Genomic DNA, 19,745 nt, shown 5'->3' with positions numbered 1-19,745 from the left:
TGAAATAATGTTAACAGGGCTCTTACCATCTTCTTGGAAACCTTTGCAATCTTTCTGGCAATTCTCAAGTGCTGAGAGTCTTTTCTAAATCAAATGAACTCTACAAATACTATGACTGGGCGGGGACTACAGTAAAACCCATCATTTGCACACCTTGATGAGAACATTTATTTGAGAACCTTTATTTATAAGAGCCATCATTTGCATGCCTTTATGAAAATATATTCAATCCCACCAAGATTTATTAAGCACCTGTGTTCCAGGTACTGGACTAGGCTCAAGTGCAAAAGTGCCAACAATCCTGAAAGAGAACAAAGGTGTACACATTCAAATTTATATCGTAGTTAACTTGTGCAAGTTCAAAGAAAAGGTCTAAATAAAGTGAGCTCTATGAGAGACTTGAGGAGAGAGTTCACTTCCAACTATACAGGGGCAGGGAAGGCTGAATTAAAATTTCAAAACATAAAGCAAATCCTCTGCCCAAATGCCATGGCCCTTACAGATTGAATTATTCTGGTATCTGGATGAGGTAAGAAAGATATCCTAGCTCAGGTTTCGAGAGACAGAAAGATCCCAAGTATACAGAAATGTTTAAATCACTTTTTGCACTAGTAAAACACTAGAAACAGAATGGGTACCCATCATTTGGGGAATGGCTGAACAAGCTGTGGTATAAGAACATAATGGATTACCACTGAGCCTTAAAGAATAGTTAATGAAGAATTCAGAGAAATATGAGAAGAGCTTTATGAACTGATGCTGAGCAAAGTTAGCAGAGCCAGAGCATATTTACATTAAAGTAAACAAAAACAGTACTAAAAGGTAGCTGAACTTCAGTTAATTTGGGCCCAGGGGAACAAATGATGAAACCCCTCATGGTGAAGGTGAGAATCTGTGAAAATGGGAACATTGCTTATGCTGTTATTTTGTTGATCAAGTTTACTTAATTATTTTTATTTGTTACAATGGGGAAGTCAGTGAGGTGAAGGAAATAACTGTAGCTTTGTATAGGACAAAAGACATCAATAAAATTTTTTTAAGAAAGCCCAGAAAATCAGGAGACAGTGCTTCTAGACCAAGCTCTCCAACTTATTATGTTATTTCAGATAAAAACAATCTCTCTGCATCTTGGTTTGTGGTAGAATGGAAAGATCATTAGCTTCAGAAACAAGAGAACAACTAGTAAACATTCCCAAAGTGCAAAGCCAGAAATCCACAAAGGTCTGGGGGTTAGAAGGTTTCTGATCTAATTCGACAAACAAGGTGCAAAATGGGCCGGGGCTGGGAGGGGTGGTATGGATGCGAGAGGCAGGGCAAGGTCAGGATGCCAACACAGACAGAATATAGCACAAAGGATTTTGGCGAGTGATGATCTGCCTCATGAAAAGAATCAGCCCAAGGCTGTGATCTCTTTATAGTTGAAGCACGTTAGCCATACCTCTCTCTACTCAGCTGAAGCCAACAGTTGAGGGCCAATGCAGCTATGAGAATCCATTTCTTCCCTAATTCTTCTGTACCTCTGCATTTGAGTCTTTGAACCTAAGTCTAGTCCTCATCCCCTACTTCTGACAATTGCTAGGGTGAGCATTGAAAAAAAAGGCAGACATCACTGATTATTTTCAAGAAAACAGTTTTGGTGGAAACATAGGGTTAAGAAAGAAACTGGTGGCCAAGATGTGAAAATATCGGTTATAAAGCATATATACTTGAAGACTTCAACGACAAATTAGAGAGAGGGTGGGAACTAGAATGGAGAAGGTCAAGCAAAGGGTTTGAGGGGATTTTTATTTTTTTAAGATTAATCATGTTTGAGCCTCATGAACAGAGAAAGCAGAAAAAAACACTAAGAGATCAGGGATAGCTCTGGGAGGTCACATAGGAGAGAGGAAATATGAAAGGTTTTCACTTTGGGTCTTCCCCTTCTCTATGTCTTAGCAGTTGTATAACATACTGAATGAGTAGGTCTCCCCCATCTCTATGTCCTAGGAATTTCACCTAAGTTGTGTAACACACCAAACATTCGGGCCTCCTATAGCTGTATTCTAAGAGTTTGACCTAGCAGTAACCAGTATATAACACTAAAAATTAAGAAATGCTAGCCTGACTCGTGGTACCACCACATCCAAAACAGTATTCTCGAGATGAACTTTTCAGTGATCATTAATATAGTGCCAGCTGGAAGACTCCACTGGCATTGATTGGCCTTAGCTTCTCACAACCCTAAAGAAACAGGACTTTTACAAGCTCTATGAACTGGAAGCAAAAGCCTGGCAGATTATAAACCAGTTTGGTCTTTCAACTGTGATCAACCTACCCAAGTTTTCATCATAAACTGGAACCCTCTAGCACCTCAACACAAGGGAGGGGTCTATGTTCCCTTGGGACAAGGGGCATCACTCCAGAAAACAATCAAGTTGTCGATGACTTCCCAGAAAGTGTACTGATAGCCACTATCTAACTTGCCTGGCATGTGGAGTCTGTTACTTCAAACATTAAAGATGCCCAGCTGCATTTGTGACACAAGAAGAATGTGTGGTTACCTGGCTTTAGTTCAGAAGAGATTTGAAACTACAAAAAACACCTGAACCACAGTTCACAGAAAATGGCCTCAATACACAAAACAACCAAGAAACAGTACACAAGAGAGGCAGGGAGAAGACAGGAACAACTACGGAGACTAAGTAAAGGCCACTACGATATCACCTATGGATTTTTTTTTTATTCACATACATCCATAGTGACTGAAAACTGTTCAAAAAAAAATTAACCATTATATGGTCCCAAAGCCTTTTCTTCCCTTTTCTCTGATCTCTCAGAAATGAGCAGTTTATCACAACATAAGGGAGGTTTTATTTGCAATTTATCATCATTTAGTTGTGGTCCAAGGGACAGGGAGCATCATGGTCTTGTGTAGTTCAGTATCGTAGAAGCATCCATAGAAGCTTGTTCCTGTTTCTTTCCTGTGCTCTGCAATGTCAATGTTTATATGAATCCAACTGTTTGAGAGTAAAGATGCCTTTAAAAATGAAGTCATACAGGATAGATTATCTCTCTCCATTTTTGATGGAAGTTTCTATTCAATGCCAATTAAACATGTTAGTATCCATTGAAACTCCCAACTCTTTAGCCTCCCTATCCCTCCTATTTATGTCTTGTCTTTAAATATAAGCTCTTAAGTAGTCAGGAAGGTGCAAATTCAAAAGAATCCTTTTGAAAAAGGTGAAACTTCTCATCTTGAATCTTCTGATACTTTAGTATTCTAGGATAAGGACTAGGGCCAAGGTTATTGCATTTGGCCAGGTCACTGGTACCCCTTCAAGAGTAGTTACACAAATAAAAGAAATGCATACGTATCAAAAGCTAAAACTTCAGTGAAGCTCCCTAGAGAGCTATTCCTCTCTATAGTGTGCATGCTACATTTATAAATATAAGTAGGATTTGTTTCTGGTAAGAGAAGATATATGGCAAAGTGGAGAGATAGCCTTGGAGTCAGGAAAACTTGGTTTTAAATCAGTTCTGATGCAATATTACTAGCTATTTGACTATGGGTAAGTTAAAACTTCTCAATGCCACCGGGCAACTTACTGAGACTGTTAAATTACAGAGATGTTGCCAATCTGTATTGGTGGAAGAATATTGCACACTGGAAGTTCCCAGTGCCAATGAAATCAGTGTCACTCAAAAAAAGTTAACAATTTCATGATTTGTACAGAACTAAGGAGAATATTAAACGATTCCCAGTGATGTGCTTCCACTCCCCATCCTACCCACTTTGGAATTAAGTAATAACTTCCCCCCTTCACTTCTCAAAAATAAAGCACAGAGAAATGAAACATTTTGATTTTGTAATTTATTATAATAAAACTACATTTCTGTGCTTCTGACATGACATTTAACAGGCATAGAAATTAGCTAACGTTTCCAAACTGGTTTAGTTCACAGACTCAACAGTTATTTTTTACAACATTTTCTATCAATATTTTTTACAATATTAATTTGTTTTTTGTATATACAGAAACAGGCAAGTAGTTTAAAAACTGCTATTGAGGCATTTCAGAGTTCGAGATATTAGAACAAAGTCAAAAATTTTTCTTTCAAAATGTAATCATTAGTTTCTATTAGACTAAAATGCAAGGTACCGAGTCTCCAGTTCCTAAAAAGAACCAAAATGATTTTTACATTCTAACTCTTCCAAACTAGAATCAGCAAAAATCAACAGACAGGTTCCATCCTATCTCAATTCTAGAACTACTTGTTCACATTAATCTGCATTCAGTCATGCCAATATTGACTGCTAGGTCCTCATTATGAATACAACTATTTGCCCCAAATCAGAGCAATGGCTCTGTACTTTCCAGAGAGATCAAAGATCTTTAAGATGAACCAGCCTTGAGACTAATCCTCCAAAAAAAAGGCTTCTTTAGCAACCCAACATCCTAATAGTTTTCTGTGCTTATTAACTCCAGGGGAATATAAATTTGTGCATGTGTGTGTGTGTGTGTGTGTGTGCATGCGCACGCGCACTCACATATATGCAACACAATCACATAAAATGCATGCAAGTTACCTTTTGCTTCAGTGTGATTTTATCTTTTATCACTGATATTTTTAGTGTCCAAAATATAAAGTAAATCTTTTCCAAACTGCAAACTAAATTCGCAGTAATCTGGATTCAGATAGTATTCTCACACATCTCAACTCCTTCATTCTAAAATCTATAAATACTTTCTGCTCTAGTTCAACAGATTTCATTCTGTTGGAGGTGGGGTTTTTTTGTTGCTGTTGTTTTTAAGAGGGGGAAAAAATAATTCTTTCCCTGCTAGTCTGAATTACACAGGATATTGTCATTAAGAAGAGTAATGTTTTATAATTACTTGGTCTGTCCTTCATTCAGTCTTCCCCTGGAGGACATGCACTTGGGATTGACGTAAGCGCATGCGGTACAGTAAACCACAAAGTATTTACAAGCACCTAGTTTGTTTAGCCTTAAATGGAAACCACCAGCTTTAAGAAAATACTACACAGAAAATATCTCTGTTAGCAAACAGTATGCTTTGGCTATAGTTGAGTGGGATGGAGCTCTGTCTTTTGCAGTTTCACTACAAATGAACTAAATGTATTCCAGTAACTGAGGCACTGAATAGTGCATTATTCTAAAACTATCTCTGGCGTCAGGATCTCTGAATTAGTGTACTTTGGTTGAGAGTTTTCTTCCTTAAAAAGTTTTCAAAGCACCTGTTAATAACAAAAAGCATGCATAATTATGTTCACAGTGAGTTAGTTAAGTGGTAAGATTATTCGCTTCACTTTTCAAAGCATTTGACTGAACTTCTAGGAATGACATGGAGGGGGGGACAGGGAACAGATGGGATCTAAATGTATCAACAGGAAACAAAAAGAGAAGTTATTATTCTTTACTCAAAGCAAGCTCAGGTTATAAGCAGCAGAACCCTGCTGGAGTGATTGTGCAGGAGGCCTTCCCACATCAGCTTACCAGCAAACTACAAGAGAGCTGGCAAAGTTTTGAACTGAAATTTGGAGACTTAAAAAAAGGGTAGAGTTCACTGGGTTTCCCCAAATCCCCTAAGATGATTTAAAAGAAAAAAGGTCTCATTCCCAAGATAAAGCAAAACTAAGAAAAAAAGGAAGCTTTCCTAAGTATTTCTTCCTAACTAATGTAAATGTGTCCATTTCTTGTTAGTCTGGCTAATAAACTGGAAGGTTAAAACATGAATTTTATCATTACGCCCCGCCCCAGAACAGTGGTTTAGACACAAGAAGACTGGAAAGGAGGTGCAAACACTTCAGACTAGTTTACTATCAAAATAACCATTTGCTTAGTTCTCCAGAAAGCATTATTAAAGAATAAGTTGTGATTTAACTTGGAATTTGACTCTTAAGAAGGATCACAAGATTATAGCATCATTGCTGGGCATTTTAAGTGAAAAGTTTTGTGTAATGCCAGTTAGTAACATGTATCCAAAAATCCCTGATCTTTCAAGAGATACTATTAAATAGTGTTTAAAACGAAAGTTGTCAATATTAACAAGTCTTGGTAATTTTACATTAGATTTAAAGACAATACACTACATTCATTAGGAAAAAACTCTTAATTTCATAATACCATGGATGAGTAGCAAGCCATTACAAAACATTTTAATGTCACATTATCCATAAGGGAACATCAACATTAGTGCAATTAACATACAATTATGCTGTCTGCTAACAAAATGGCACATGCCCATTACAAACAGACAACCTTCATAATTACTTCCCACTGTGCGGTATAACATTTAACATGATAGGTTTTGGCATGTAATTTCCCTGTAATTTTCCATGGGTTTTTTACAAAGCCAAATGTTGTCCACCACACGGCAGCAGCCCTCCAGCCACAGCACTGTAGGCTCAGACATCACCACCTGAAGAGAAGCCAAGTCAAGTTATCCATGGCTGGGTGGGAGCCTTCCAAGAAGCACCCAGATGCTACTGAAATAAGTCCATTCTGGACAATCCAGAAGGTGGCAATTTCCTTCATACTTCAGAAAGAAGTAAAGAGACACAATGCTGTGAAAGGTGCATACCTCATGAGAGGAATATAAAACAGGAGGTCCTGAATACTAGCTGAATGATCAGTCACATACTATGGTTGATAAAAACTCAATGGCACTTTTTGCAAAAGTGAAAGATATTTGGCCAGGTCCTTTTGAACTCTGCCTACTAGATTTATTCCCTGCTATGTTATTTATAGTGATTTTAATTTCTTGACTTGAGCTATTATTTCGTTTCATGCAGCTCTAAAACATCTTCTACATCAGACACCAAAGAAAACAACATTGATCCCAGGCTACAAGTTGCATTAGCCCATTCAATTTGTGAAGAGCTTTCAAATAAAAGGTGCATATATGAAAAATTATATTACTCTTTTTTTTAAAGATAGTAAAAAAGTCAGTGAATTGGATGATTTTAACTCATTTTTAAAAGCACTAAAATTCTGGTGGATTTGCTGAAAGCACTAAGTTTGCTAAACAAGCTTGGGGCTTTTGCTTCTCACTACATTTTTGCAAAAGTCACAGTAATTAGACCTTAAAAGTAGTTATTTATAACGTAGCTATTCAATAAAATCCAAAATAATTTACTAAGATTTCACTTTTAAGTCTACTGATTTTGATCTGCAAATTGAGGCTAAATCCAAGTGTTAACTGTAGATTATTATATTACTGCAGAATTAGGATTATTACGAATCCATGGAGGGAAGAAGGCACTTGTCTTCCAGTGGATCCAGTCAGATGAAGTCCTACCACATAATGGCACCTCAAACTGTTGGGCCAGTGAAATCCTGGAGACTGTGCTGGCCTCACCGCCCCCCACCCTCTGCATTTTTCTCTTCAGGCAAAGGCGCTACCGTTCTTCTACAGTACAACAAAGCTTAAAATATATTCCAGTAGTTTCTGCCGGTTACACTGAGGTAGAAAAGTGTTGCTTAGTTCCAAAACTGATATTCTCTTTTGTTTTGTCTCCTTGAAAACCTAAGAGAAAAGGAAACAGGTCATATTATTTTCCCATTTTATATCTCTATTTCACTCTAGCCTTTCACCTACCCCAGGGGGGTTGATCACTTCCAACAACCACAAAGACACCAAAGGAGATGTGAATCCCTGCTTTGAATAATAATAGTTTTGTACCAGTCTATTACTTTGATTAAATTCAAATGAATTTATTAGCTGTCTATTATGATAAAATACTATGCTAGGTGCTGGGGATACAAAAGTGGGAAATAACATATTCTCAAGAAGCTTCCATTTTACATGTACAAGTGTAAAGTATAACATAAAGCAGAATATGATAGGCAAAGAGATCCAAAAAAAAAATATTCCAAGAAAATCTGAGCCAACAGAGAACCCCTTCAACTGTGTGTGAATAACCTTTGGAACATAGCATTGAAAATAGTGGCTTAAAATGTCAGTAGAATCAAAAAAATTCCCACCATCAGTCAGTCCTGCCATCTCTTACCCCTCACTGATTTTACACATAACACTGAATGGCAGCAAGTCTAAGGTAAGGCCACATGATAATACTCACTTAATAGAAATAGCCACAATCATATTTTAAAAGTAAATGCAAAAGCCAAATGTGATTGCTTATTTAACCAATTTTTTGTGTGGTGCTACAGACACACGTACTTGTTATTTACAAAGATGCCTTAGAAAGAACGTTAGAAAGGAGCAAGATTGTGGGCCAAAAAATCTTCTATAAAATAGTCCTTACTTACCACCATCCACAAATGTCTTTGTTACTCTGAAAAAGTACATATACATACCACCCCCATCCCCACCCCCAAGCCCTGCAGGAGTAGCTTAAGTTATAGTTACACCTAAATACATAAGGAATGAAACTGAAAGTAACTTTCTACAATATCAGAAATGGATACCTACCCCAATATCCTTAAAGATTTTCACTGCATTCTTCACAAGACAATATGTAGCACTCTCAGCTGTATGTGGAAGGGGAATAAGACATTGAGGTTAAGATAGGAAACATGGTATCATTAGATTTCCAGTATCAGCAGAAAGTCAGTATGGTGGAAGGAAAAGAGCCCTAGCCTGGGGATCCTAAGAGCTCTGTGCCTAGCTCTGCCACTGCTGTCATCTTTCTTGACCAATTCATGCCCCTTTCTCTGGGATTCAAGTTTCTCATCTGTTAAACGCATGTGTTGGGGCAGATGTCTCTAAGGATGATCTCTAGTACCAACAGCCTAAAATCATGTTCACAAATCAAAGCATAAAAGTTACTTTCCCCATTTCGATCACCAACTTCATCGTCTCTCAAAAAAGTGACTTGACTTACCATATACAGCAACATTCCTTTCTGTTCTAGTTATTAAGTATTTGTGTAACTTCTGCAGATACTCTGGTTCCGAGACAGGGCCACTAAAGTTATGAATGAAGATGGCAGCTGAGCTATAGGCCTCTAACAAAGGCCCGAGGAGCCTCTGCAAGAAAGTGAGGAATTGCTGGTGTTCTTTGGACTGGCTCACCTGGAAAATTTAACAGGAAAAGTTATCATTTTTTTTTAAAAAGTAAACAATCTCAGAGGAATATTCTTTGGATAACAATTTAAGATGGCCACTCAAAAACAGGCTGAATCTAGAAAGGACAAACCACATTATCACTTTAAAAAAAAGGTATGGTATTTTTGTACACACAGATACTTACTAGAAATCATCAGCACTGAAGTAAGGCACTCTAAAGATTAATGACTAGAAACAAAGATATCTTTGAGTCAGGTACCCAAAGAGTGCAGGACAGGCTATCCAACATGGCGCCTAAGCCAAATTCCAGGACCCTGACACTTCTATTTCACTACCTCCCCATACTGACCCCTGGGGACAGTCCTTCTGGGGTTCATGTAAGGGAAGAGATGTGAAATCAGTGACTTTCACAAGCAACACGGAATGCAACATAAGCAACAAGAACAGGCTTGAATTCAACAAAAGGTAGTAAGCTCCTTGGGGGTGGCCATTTCATTTTTGTCAGAACCATTGCAAAGCAGAATGCCAAATATATAACAAGTGCTTTAAGAATTGTTTAATGAAAAGAATTAAATTTGTTGCAATTCCATTTTTTGAGCACTAAGTCTGTGCAGGGCAATGTTCTAGAGGCTGAGGGGAATTAAGATGACTATGATGTCCTTGCCTTCAAAGAATTTATAATCTCTCTGGACACAGAAAGAAGAGTGTGGAAGTTCATATGAGATACAAAGTACTATGGGAATTCACAAAAGGATCATTTTTACAGTAAGTTGACAAACACCACTATAAACTAAACCACAGTGGCCAGCTGATGTTAGGCACAGGGATATCTCTCTCTCTCTCTCTCTCTCTCTCTCAGTATGGGGAGGTAGTGAAATGGAAGTGTCATGGTCCTAGAATGTGGCTTAGGTGACATATTGGATAGCTTCTGCCGGCACTCTTACCGTTTCTAGTTATTAATCTTCAGAGTGCCCTACTTCAGTGCTGATGATTTCCGTATGTACAAAAATATCTTATCTTTTTTTAAAAGTGATAAATAATGTGGTTTGTCCTTTCTAGATTCAGCCTGTTTTTGAGTGGCTGTCTTAAATATCTCCATTAAATCTCTTTCTGTCTCTCTGTCTCTTGTCTCTCCCTCTCTCTCTCACATACATACATGCACACACGCAACCCTCCACAAAAAGATTTTATTCACGTATTAATCTTTCTGATTTTTCTAATCCTCATTTCCTTTACACCAATAAACTGAGCCATTATTTTTAATTGCACCAACATCACACTGCCACAGACTCCAAAATTTCACGCAAAAATACCTTTAGGTAGCAATCTCTCTGCTCTTCACCAAAATCACTATCTTCATCTTCTTCGTCGCTTCTCCAAGACAAAGGCTCAGGAAGTTTCTTGTCCCATGGCTGTTCTGTGAGACCAGGGCTAATGTCTTCTTGATCATCTTGCTAAATTGGGAAGAAGTGCAACAGTTAACCAGAGATCACTAATTAAGTGCAGACATACAACACAGAGAAAGGAAGAGATTTAAGATCTGAGTTTCAATTAAATCAATTGACACCTACAGGTTGGTTGGTCCTTTCTGAACCCTTCTCTGGCCCAGGCTACAAATCTCTCTACTGCTTCTCTATCTATTCTGAAGCAGCTTCCTAGCTACTTTCCAGTTTTTTTCCTAAAATTCCTATGAAACACTAACCAAAATAAGCAAAATAATGCTGAAATCAATCCTGCCCCCTAAATTGCATCCCTATACTCACCATAATATCCCTATCAATTTTACCACGGAGAACTACAATTAAAATCAAAGTTACTCAGTCAGCCACCAAGTCAACAAGCATCTATTAAGTATCTACAATGTGTCAGCCAGGAATGTGCCAGCTAAGGAAAGGAAATACAAAGCAAGGTAAAAGATAGCCCTTGCTCTCAAGGAGCTTCCAGTCTAATAGGCCAGACAGCAAGCAAACAACTGTATAAACTATAAACAGGAAAAACTAAAGAAAATCAGTAGAGGGAAGGCACTAGAAAGCAGAGAGTGGGATTTTAGCAGGGACTTGAAGGAAGCCTGGAGGGAGAGAGGAGGAGAAGGGAGAGAGTTGCAAGTATAGGATGCAGCCAGTAAAAAATGCACGCAGTCAGTAGATGGATTGTCTTTGCAAGGAACAGCAAGGAGCCCAGAGTCACTGAATCAAAAACTATATGGGGGTAGGCATAAAAAGCCTTGAAAAGTAAATGCAGGGCAAGAGATAGGAGGCAATGAAGGGCTCTGAAAGTCAAATTTTGTATTTTATCCTGGAGATGATGAGGAACTAAATAGTGTGGTGACATGGTAGGACTTGTACTTTAGGAAGATCAATTTGATATGGGACAATAGCTAGCAAGAATGGATTAAGTGAGAGCTTTTTGAGGATGGAGGAGGCATGGGCATGTTTGTAAGCAGTAGGGAAGCAGCCAGATACAGGGAGAGATTGAAAATAAGTGAGTGCGGAGATAATAAAGGAGACCATCTGCTGGAAAAGATGGGATTGAATGGGGTCTCCTGTGCATGTAGAGGGCTTTGCCCCAGCAAACAAAAGGGTCGTCTCTTCATGTGAGACAGGAGTAGAGAAGGAGGTAGTTGCAGAAGGCACCTAGGTGGTATGAGATGAGGAAGACAGAAGCTCGGGAAATCGTCTCAATTTTTTCAGCGAAACATGAAGCAGTTGAGAGGGCAGGGGAGAAGCAATGGGAGGTTTAAGGAAGGATAAAGTTTAGAAAAACTGCCCTGGGACAGTGATTCGATTAGCGAGGGGTCAAAGGACTGCCTTACCCCAGTGAAGGCCTCGTTGGGATTATGTGACATATCTGTAGTGGATCTAGTCAGGATTGTTTCATTGTTTTCTCTAGTTTCATTCATCAGCATGTGAGTTGGTGTTAAGGTAAAAGATGACGGGAATGATCCAAGGATGAGGCTTGGCAAGGCAAGGGCAACAAGAAGATGAGGGAAGCAAGGGGTATGAGATAAGGAAAAAGTGTGAATATGAACTGGCTCATTAAGGGGTCAAAGGTGAAGAATGGAGGAGGAGAAGGGAGCCACTGCAGTTTATAGCTTGGGAAAGAATGGAGGCGTCAAAGGATGGAAAGGTATGGTGAGGACAAAACAAGGGAGGAGTAGTGGAATGACAACAGACTGATCTGAAAAGGGAACTTCAGAACTCATGAACATGGAAGTGGTGCATCTGTGGATGACAGCAAAATCACACATCAACTCAGAGTGCAGCTGAGATGAAATGGAGGAGCAGGTCACAAAGAAATGGGTTACGATGAGGAACTGGGAGGCTAGGATCTTTGGGAGAATAGCAACATATGTTTTGAAGTCCCACAGTACAAGGACAGGAGTTGGGGATGAGAGAAAGACTGAGTCAGGTTCTGAACACACTGAGGAAAAAAGAGGAGTGTACCTGAGGTCAGTACATAGGAGCTACCAGAATTTTACTGGGAAGTAGTTAAGAATTGATTGAACCTTAAGGAAGGAGAAGTTACTTAGTGAAAGAACAACTGATTACACTGCATATGTATGCGTGTCATAAGACCACCATGACAGATTCCCCATGAGGGAAGTTGTACTTTACAGAATCTATGCATGTAAAATCTATGTTCCCTGAACATAGATTCATGCAAATCAGCCAGGTCTAGTCAGTCACCAAAATCAGGGTTTAAGAATCCCACTCTCAGAAGGGCACTTTGTAGTATATCTTCCTTCCACTAGAAGAGCTCCCCCTGACCCACCCTGAGCAGATCTCTCCTCCTCAGGAGCAAATGTCCCCTCCCTGGAGGATACCACTCCCAGGGGACCAAGCCTTGCCACTTAAATAGATCACTTGAATGCACCCATGTCTCTGTGCTCCCCAGTATAGCACAGAGTCTATGATAATATGTAGATATCTGAATCATATATCAGGTTCCCTTCTTCCCCCCACTCTTCTCTATTATTTGTCAATAAAACTGAACATTAGATGGGCTATCATTGTTATAACATGTTATTCACGGCATTCAAACTCATTAATGGGTTTGTTTTCCTTGACATCTCTGGCTGGCCTACATGCCTTTCCTTGGACATAAACCAGGTCCCCAGATAGGAACTTTCCCTTTTGACAATCATATCTCTGGCTGGGGCTTGAGCACTGAGAGCCCAGACTTATAAAGCAAGGGTCTAAAAGGGAACCTCTGTCCTCCCAGATTCCCTTATGCCAGATCCAAAAATAAAGATAAATGATTCATCTTACCTCCGCTACTACAAGAATGCCATACTGTATAAACCTTCCCACTGCTTCATGACAAATTTGGTAAAATGTCTGGCAAGGCTGAAAAGAAAAATATTTTAGAAGTGAACATTCTGCACATATTTATCAGTGTTTTTGTAGCTAACAAACATTATCTTTATATTTTTTAAATGCCACCAGACCAAGCAAATTATAACTTACTCCCAACTCAGTTCTTTTTTGGAATCACCCCTTTCTGTTTGAATGTAAGCTCCAAAAGAAAAAAAGAAGGTATCTTGTTTAACTCTTCAGGTTAGCACCTCTCACAGCACCAAGTATACCTGGGTCCTTACTAAACTGATTTTCTCCCAAATGCAGCAGACTAAAGGGCTGCTTAGAATGAACATATACACCATTTTCTTCTGTTCAAGAAAGACCCTCCACTAGATTCATATGACCTTAGACATCAAGTGGCTACATACCACTTATGGATGGGGAAATGAAACATTCAAAAACTTCCAAAAAGGAAAAGAAAATTGCCATTTCCAGCCTAGAAAGCATAACCCTCCGTTTCCCTTTCCTTGCTGACATACCTCAAATTACACACAGAAAATCAGGTATGAGTACCCAAGGATTGAATTCTCCAATGAGATCCTCATTATATCTTATATAAAAAAAAAAGGACAAGAGGATAAAATATGGTCTAGAACGCTCCATGGCCACCCATGGATCACTGTGGCGCAGTCTCACTCCTGAGGACACATACTTATTGATTACAAACCACCAAAATGAAACAATTCAGCAGATACTTGTGTTTACTCTAAAGAACCTGGTACCACACTGATAAAATTAGGCAATTACTACAATTTGAAACAACTTAAAACCTATCATAAGGTAAAAGTTTAACTTTATTATTTGTCACCTTTTCAGCCAATCTGGTGATGAATCTCTCTGAACTATAATGGTTCTTCTATAAAAAACTGTTGAATCAAACAACAAGCATTTATTAAGCACTTACTATGTGTAAGCACTGTGCTAAGCATTAAAGATACAAAAACAGTTAAAAAGAAAGAAAGAAAGAAAAAAGTCACTGCCCTTGAGGAACTTATGCTTGAGTGAAGAAGACACGAAAATAGGTACATTCAGGATAAATAGCAGACCAAAGTTAAATCTCAAGAGAAGCTGCCACTAAGCAGCAAGGGCGACCAAGAAAGGCTTCTTGCAAAAGGACTTGAGCTGAACTTGACAGAAACCAGGGAAAGTAGGAGGTAGGTGAGAAGAAAGGGCATTCCCCGGCATGGGAGGGAATAGCAAAGGGAAAGGTACAGTGATAGGAGATGGCGTGTCAATTGCAAGAACAGCAAGTAGGCTAGTTTAGCCACATCACAGAGTTCATGTAGGGGAATAAACTACAAGTCTGGAAAAGTATGAATGGGCCAGGTTACATCAACAGAGGATTTTACATTTGATCCTGAAGGTGAGCTATCATTATATTGTATTCAAAGCCATTCCAGATTGCCAGCAGAGTCTGAGGTCTGATGGCATAGCCTTCAAGAACCTACAGTCACCACCAGGCCATGAAAAGGCATTTGCATAAGATTTTATTAGAGGGCAAATATAATAAAGCCGCAATTGACAGGTCTTATCAATTAAACCTATTATTTCCACAGCTGTGTACAATGATGATTGCAAACCAATATATACAATGAATTTTGTTCATGTGTCAAGATGGAAAAAGAAAGCTAGAGTGAAGGAGAAAAAAAAATTAAGAAAAAGACTTCAATAATCTTTTCAAGAACACTTTCAAGAAAAGGAAATAAATAGGAACAGATGCCATGATTAAATATTCACTTACTAGTGACATGGTGCCTTCATTAGAAAGCAGATAACATAAACCAGCAGCCTTACGGACAAGCTGTTCCTGGCTAATCATGCTGGGTGATACACCTCCAGTACCCCCAGAGCACCTTTTATTCAGGATGGCATAAAGGCTGCAAGCTAAAAAAAAAAACAAAAAACAAAAATGAGAAACAGGAGCTTGACCTTTCTAAGAGAAACTTAAAAACCAATACAAAATTAGCCTTTCATCCTAATAATATGACTAAACTGACCAACTGTTTAAGTGTCTTAAGATAAGACAGTAACTACAAACTAATGTTATTCCAGAAAATGGTCTCCATAGAAATATTTATTGAATTTTAAGTGAATCCACCCCCACCTGCCCCCTGCCCCCCATGCCCAGCCTGGCCTTTGTCAGCTCAGTTCCCACATTCCTCCATGAAGCTTTCCTTCCCCAACCACTTCAACCTACACCGACCTAGTCTGGATGGCCTCAGAGGCCCCTTCCAACTCTGATCCTATGAGCTTCCCCTTGTCTGAACTTTGATTACACATATCATCTGTATTATATATGTAAGCATTTCATCATATTCTGCCTTACACTCTTACTTAAACGTTTTGTATGTGTACATCTGGTTCGGTCTTAACAACAAAAATGAAAGCTCTTGGAGGGCACGTTTCCTGTTTCCTTCTCTATTTCAATCAGTGCACATCATAGTACTATATATACAGTAGGTGTCGAATAAATACTTGCTAACTATGTGAATTAGTTAAACACTACGTGAGGTTTTCTTTTCTGATTTTTTTCAGCCCAGTACTACCACGATGAGACAACATCTAATTATGTTGTTTGGTTTTTTTAAACCATGAAACTCTGTTCTAACACTTAAAACATAAGTCTTCCCTAGTCTTAGTTAACATGTGCCATGGATCTACAAACCCATAATGGCCTCCATGATGAAGACATGTAGCACCCCATTGCTGTAGAAATTAAGTTCAAAAACAGAAGGAATAGTTGTGCTTGGAGTAATGAAGAATTCATCATTTCGGCTGGTATTGGTAATAGTTACACAGTTTCCCAGAAGCTGTATTGCATGCATGACGACATCTTCTGAATTTCCTGAGAACCCCAGGTCAAAATCTCGAGCCAGCACTTCCTCCTTCATAATGAAAAAGTCTTCTACCAATGTAGAAAGATCAATTCCCTGTAGAAACAGAAAAAAGCCTCATCACAATTAAGGTAATTGTCTGGAAAAGTCAAGATGCCAAAAATATTTAAGGAGTGATTTTTTTGTCATGTCATCCCTATGTAAAGAGCAACCATACCTCACCATTAGGACACATGGTAATAGGGTCAAATGACATAAAAAAAAAAGTCCAGTAAATTACCACAGAGCTAGGTCATGAAGGAGGCAAAATTTAAGTGTAGGTAACCCACCAGGTCACAGATGGAAGGACCAATGGCTATTTACATGTCATCGGAATCCAGGTTAAAAATACTTAAAGTTAACAAAAGGGAAAACTATTTTAAGCAATCTGATCTCTGCACAGTGTTTTTCTCACTTTGGAAACAGAAATGTGAATTCAACTAGCTTCCCAGCTATGAATATTAATAATGAATTCTATATAACTTCTTCAGTACTAAGCATTTATCATGCACAAAAACCATCTGATCTTATATTCTGTTCCACATGCACACTGTGCATTTCTCCAACAAGACCGAACTTCTTGGGAACCCAGAACTTGTCTTCTGTTATCTTTCATATTTCACAGCCCCTAACATGGCATTGAATACACAGATGCTCGATTAAATATGTTAATTGGTGACAAAACTTTAACAAATATTTTACGATGTATAAAACATTACCTGCCGGTGTCTATAGAGTAGTAAACAGGCAACTATGTGTGTTGACATAACAGCACATGACTTGTTAGCAGCTAGAAGAAAGAAAAAAAAAAGGCTTAAGCTTTCTAACATAACTTAGAATACATTTGTTGTTGTTCACTTGTGTCCACTCTTCATGACTCCATAGCTGTCCATGGGCTTCTTGGCAAAGATACTGGAGTGGTTTCCATTTCCTTCTCCAGTGGATCCTGGAGGTTAATCCTTCATACAATGCTACTTGCCCTAGACTCTCATCTACCTCATTTATACCTTCATGTTTTCACCATTCTTCCAGGCATACTCCACTATTTAAATTGTTCTCGGCATATTACTGCAGTTCATAAAAGAACATTTGGGGTAATATGCAAAAACACAAATTATAATTCAAACAGGTAAGTGAACATGAAAGAATGGGAAAGAAGGACATTATCAGAAGGTGTTTAAGAAGATGTCAAGTGGATCAAATTCAGTCTTCACTTACACTAAACAATGGTAGATCAGAAGTTTATAACATATCCAGTAACCAATTTTTTGACTGTTTTCTTGAACATATCTACTCACAAATTTCTTTTAAACCACCAAGTCCTTTCCATTCCTTCCCAGACCATAGTTATACTTTAATAAGAAGTAATGCTACTAGCATCATCAAGAAGTCTGTTTTTAAATTCTCAAGTTTCTTTCTACTCACCCTCATTTTCTTTATGTATAAAAAAAAATACAATGTTGTTTGAAAAACTACAGAAGGATTACACTTTGCATCCCAAACCACAGAAAACCATCTGTTACTAAAAACACACAGGTCATCCAACTAAAGGAAAAGAGCTTTCCCACATAGATTTATCTGTCATTGTCTTTTTGCACATGAACAGCAACTGAGTAGCCAAAACTGTAATCACACAAGTATTGCCCACGACCCAATAGGCTATCCCCATGCCAACCCAACCCCACCCCCCAATTACTTAAGACATGCTAAGGTACATGTTTAAGCTGAAATAAGGCCTTAATGATATCCTCTGCTCTTCTGATGTGCTCAGAGCACAGCTCAAATTTGTATCATTTTGCCCTCAGCAAAGAATGTGCTTTCCTGTGTCAAATAAACAGAAGGGAGGGGAAATAGGATATCCTTCCAGGCTACTGCATCAGTCAGCATCAAGCCACTCCACTAGGCATAATAATCCATTAGAATCATAACTGACTAGCCAATTGGTGACTGAGAATTCAGCCAGCTACCGATATTTGTGGGAAGAGAGAAAGGAGTTTCTCATGGCTGTATTTTTACATGTCTCACAATTTTCTGAAGCCTCTTTGCACAAAATACTTGCACAGAAACCCATGTTTCCCTATAATAATATCTTTAATGTCAAGTAGACCTAAAAGCTCCAGGGCCCAAGCAAAGTCTAAAGATAAGACAAATAGTCTGTAGGACTAACCCCCCACAGTTCACCTCATTTAACTTTTATTCCAAGGAGGTTGTTTTCAGTAAAAACTGAATGAGAAGAAAAATATTACATTTTTAACACTTACTTATTATAAGTCATTGAATTTATCAAGCTAGAGATAGTTCATAATGTTTTAGCTGGAAATCTAAAGTAAGTATACCTTAATAGATGTATATGGTAATCTGTATGTATAATGTAATTTATAGATGGGACATGAAAACAATTACTAACTCACCAAAAATACGTTAGTTCCAAAAACACATATAGAAATATATGACTCCAAGTAAGCCAAATGAAATTAAGCTTTAAAATAAAACAAAATAAAATTCAGTTTCAATTGCTTTGATATTTCACTTACTAAACATAATGTGCTCAGCAAGATTTGCTATTAACTTCCTCCTGAATGGCTCATCATTTACATTTCTGGATTCATTAACTGTAGCTTCTCTACCTTCATCAGCAGCAGCATCATTAGGTCTGGAGAAAAAAAATTCAATTTAAATTTTAAAATGAATATTCGATGAGTCCCAACTTTAAAAACAATAAAGTTTTATTTAAGGTTTGTGTTTTTATATCAGTCACGACTGTATATGCCACCTGCTCCTAGTATTTAACCCACCACTCTTGTTACTTAAAAGTTACGCAAAAACAGCTCATAAAGTGACCATATATGACAGTATATGAAATTCCCATCTTCTTACAAGCAAGTTAAAAAGAGCTAATTTGTCTTACACACACTATTAAAGCAAGAAATAAAAAGCACTGTAAGTTATGAGGCATGCTAAGTCACCTTATGGATAACTGCTTCAAAATTTCTTCGTTCCTAAAAACAAGATGCTTTTCTGCATTAACAAACTAACAAACCTAACTTTCAACATTATATCCAAGAAATGTAACATATATTTGAACTATCACTATGTGTCATTCATTCCAGCAACACTTCACCCAAAGAATGCTTGCAACAAGAAGCACACCGTGACAATCTTATTAAAACACACTTCAGAGTTCAACAACTCTGAAATTGCTCCTAAAGCAAGGCCTTATTCAGTTGCTCTGATGAAAAATTCTGTGAAATTAAAACAGCAAGGTTCTTTTACAAATTGAATTAACATGCAATATGCAAAATCTATTACTAGAACTAATTTAAACCACAACAGACATAACACTCACATATTCATCTATAGATAATTCATAGATGATAACTGCATCCTTAATTCAAGAATATATTCTAGAAATAATAAAATATCCACTACAAATGATAATGAGAATCAAAGTCTTATCTGGGGCTATCAGAAAAATTATAGCGGAAA

The 19,745-nt window shown here is 38.0% G+C and overlaps 1 protein-coding gene across 5 annotated transcripts in view; it reads right to left on the bottom strand.

The window, feature by feature from the left end:
- Positions 1–3,828: 3,828 nt before the first annotated feature.
- The window catches only part of GPAM (glycerol-3-phosphate acyltransferase, mitochondrial), a 72,101-nt gene continuing 56,184 nt past the window's right edge, over positions 3,829–19,745 (bottom strand). For all 5 annotated transcript variants that reach the window (XM_036735493.1, XM_036735492.1, XM_036735496.1 and 2 more), the window contains 9 exons: positions 18,794–18,912; positions 16,979–17,049; positions 16,052–16,316; positions 15,128–15,270; positions 13,297–13,374; positions 10,342–10,482; positions 8,845–9,034; positions 8,433–8,491; positions 3,829–7,526 (listed from right to left, as the gene is read on the bottom strand). In XM_036735493.1, coding sequence (XP_036591388.1) covers positions 7,410–7,526; positions 8,433–8,491; positions 8,845–9,034; positions 10,342–10,482; positions 13,297–13,374; positions 15,128–15,270; positions 16,052–16,316; positions 16,979–17,049; positions 18,794–18,912 — 1,183 coding nt within the window. In that variant the 3' untranslated portion in view covers positions 3,829–7,409. The remainder of the gene's footprint in view (positions 7,527–8,432; positions 8,492–8,844; positions 9,035–10,341; positions 10,483–13,296; positions 13,375–15,127; positions 15,271–16,051; positions 16,317–16,978; positions 17,050–18,793; positions 18,913–19,745) is intronic.

Source organism: Trichosurus vulpecula, chromosome 8 (assembly GCF_011100635.1).
Source record: "Trichosurus vulpecula isolate mTriVul1 chromosome 8, mTriVul1.pri, whole genome shotgun sequence".
Taxonomy (NCBI): domain Eukaryota; kingdom Metazoa; phylum Chordata; class Mammalia; order Diprotodontia; family Phalangeridae; genus Trichosurus; species Trichosurus vulpecula.
Note: the sequence above shows the minus strand (reverse complement) of the source record. Positions and strands in the feature narration are given on the sequence as shown.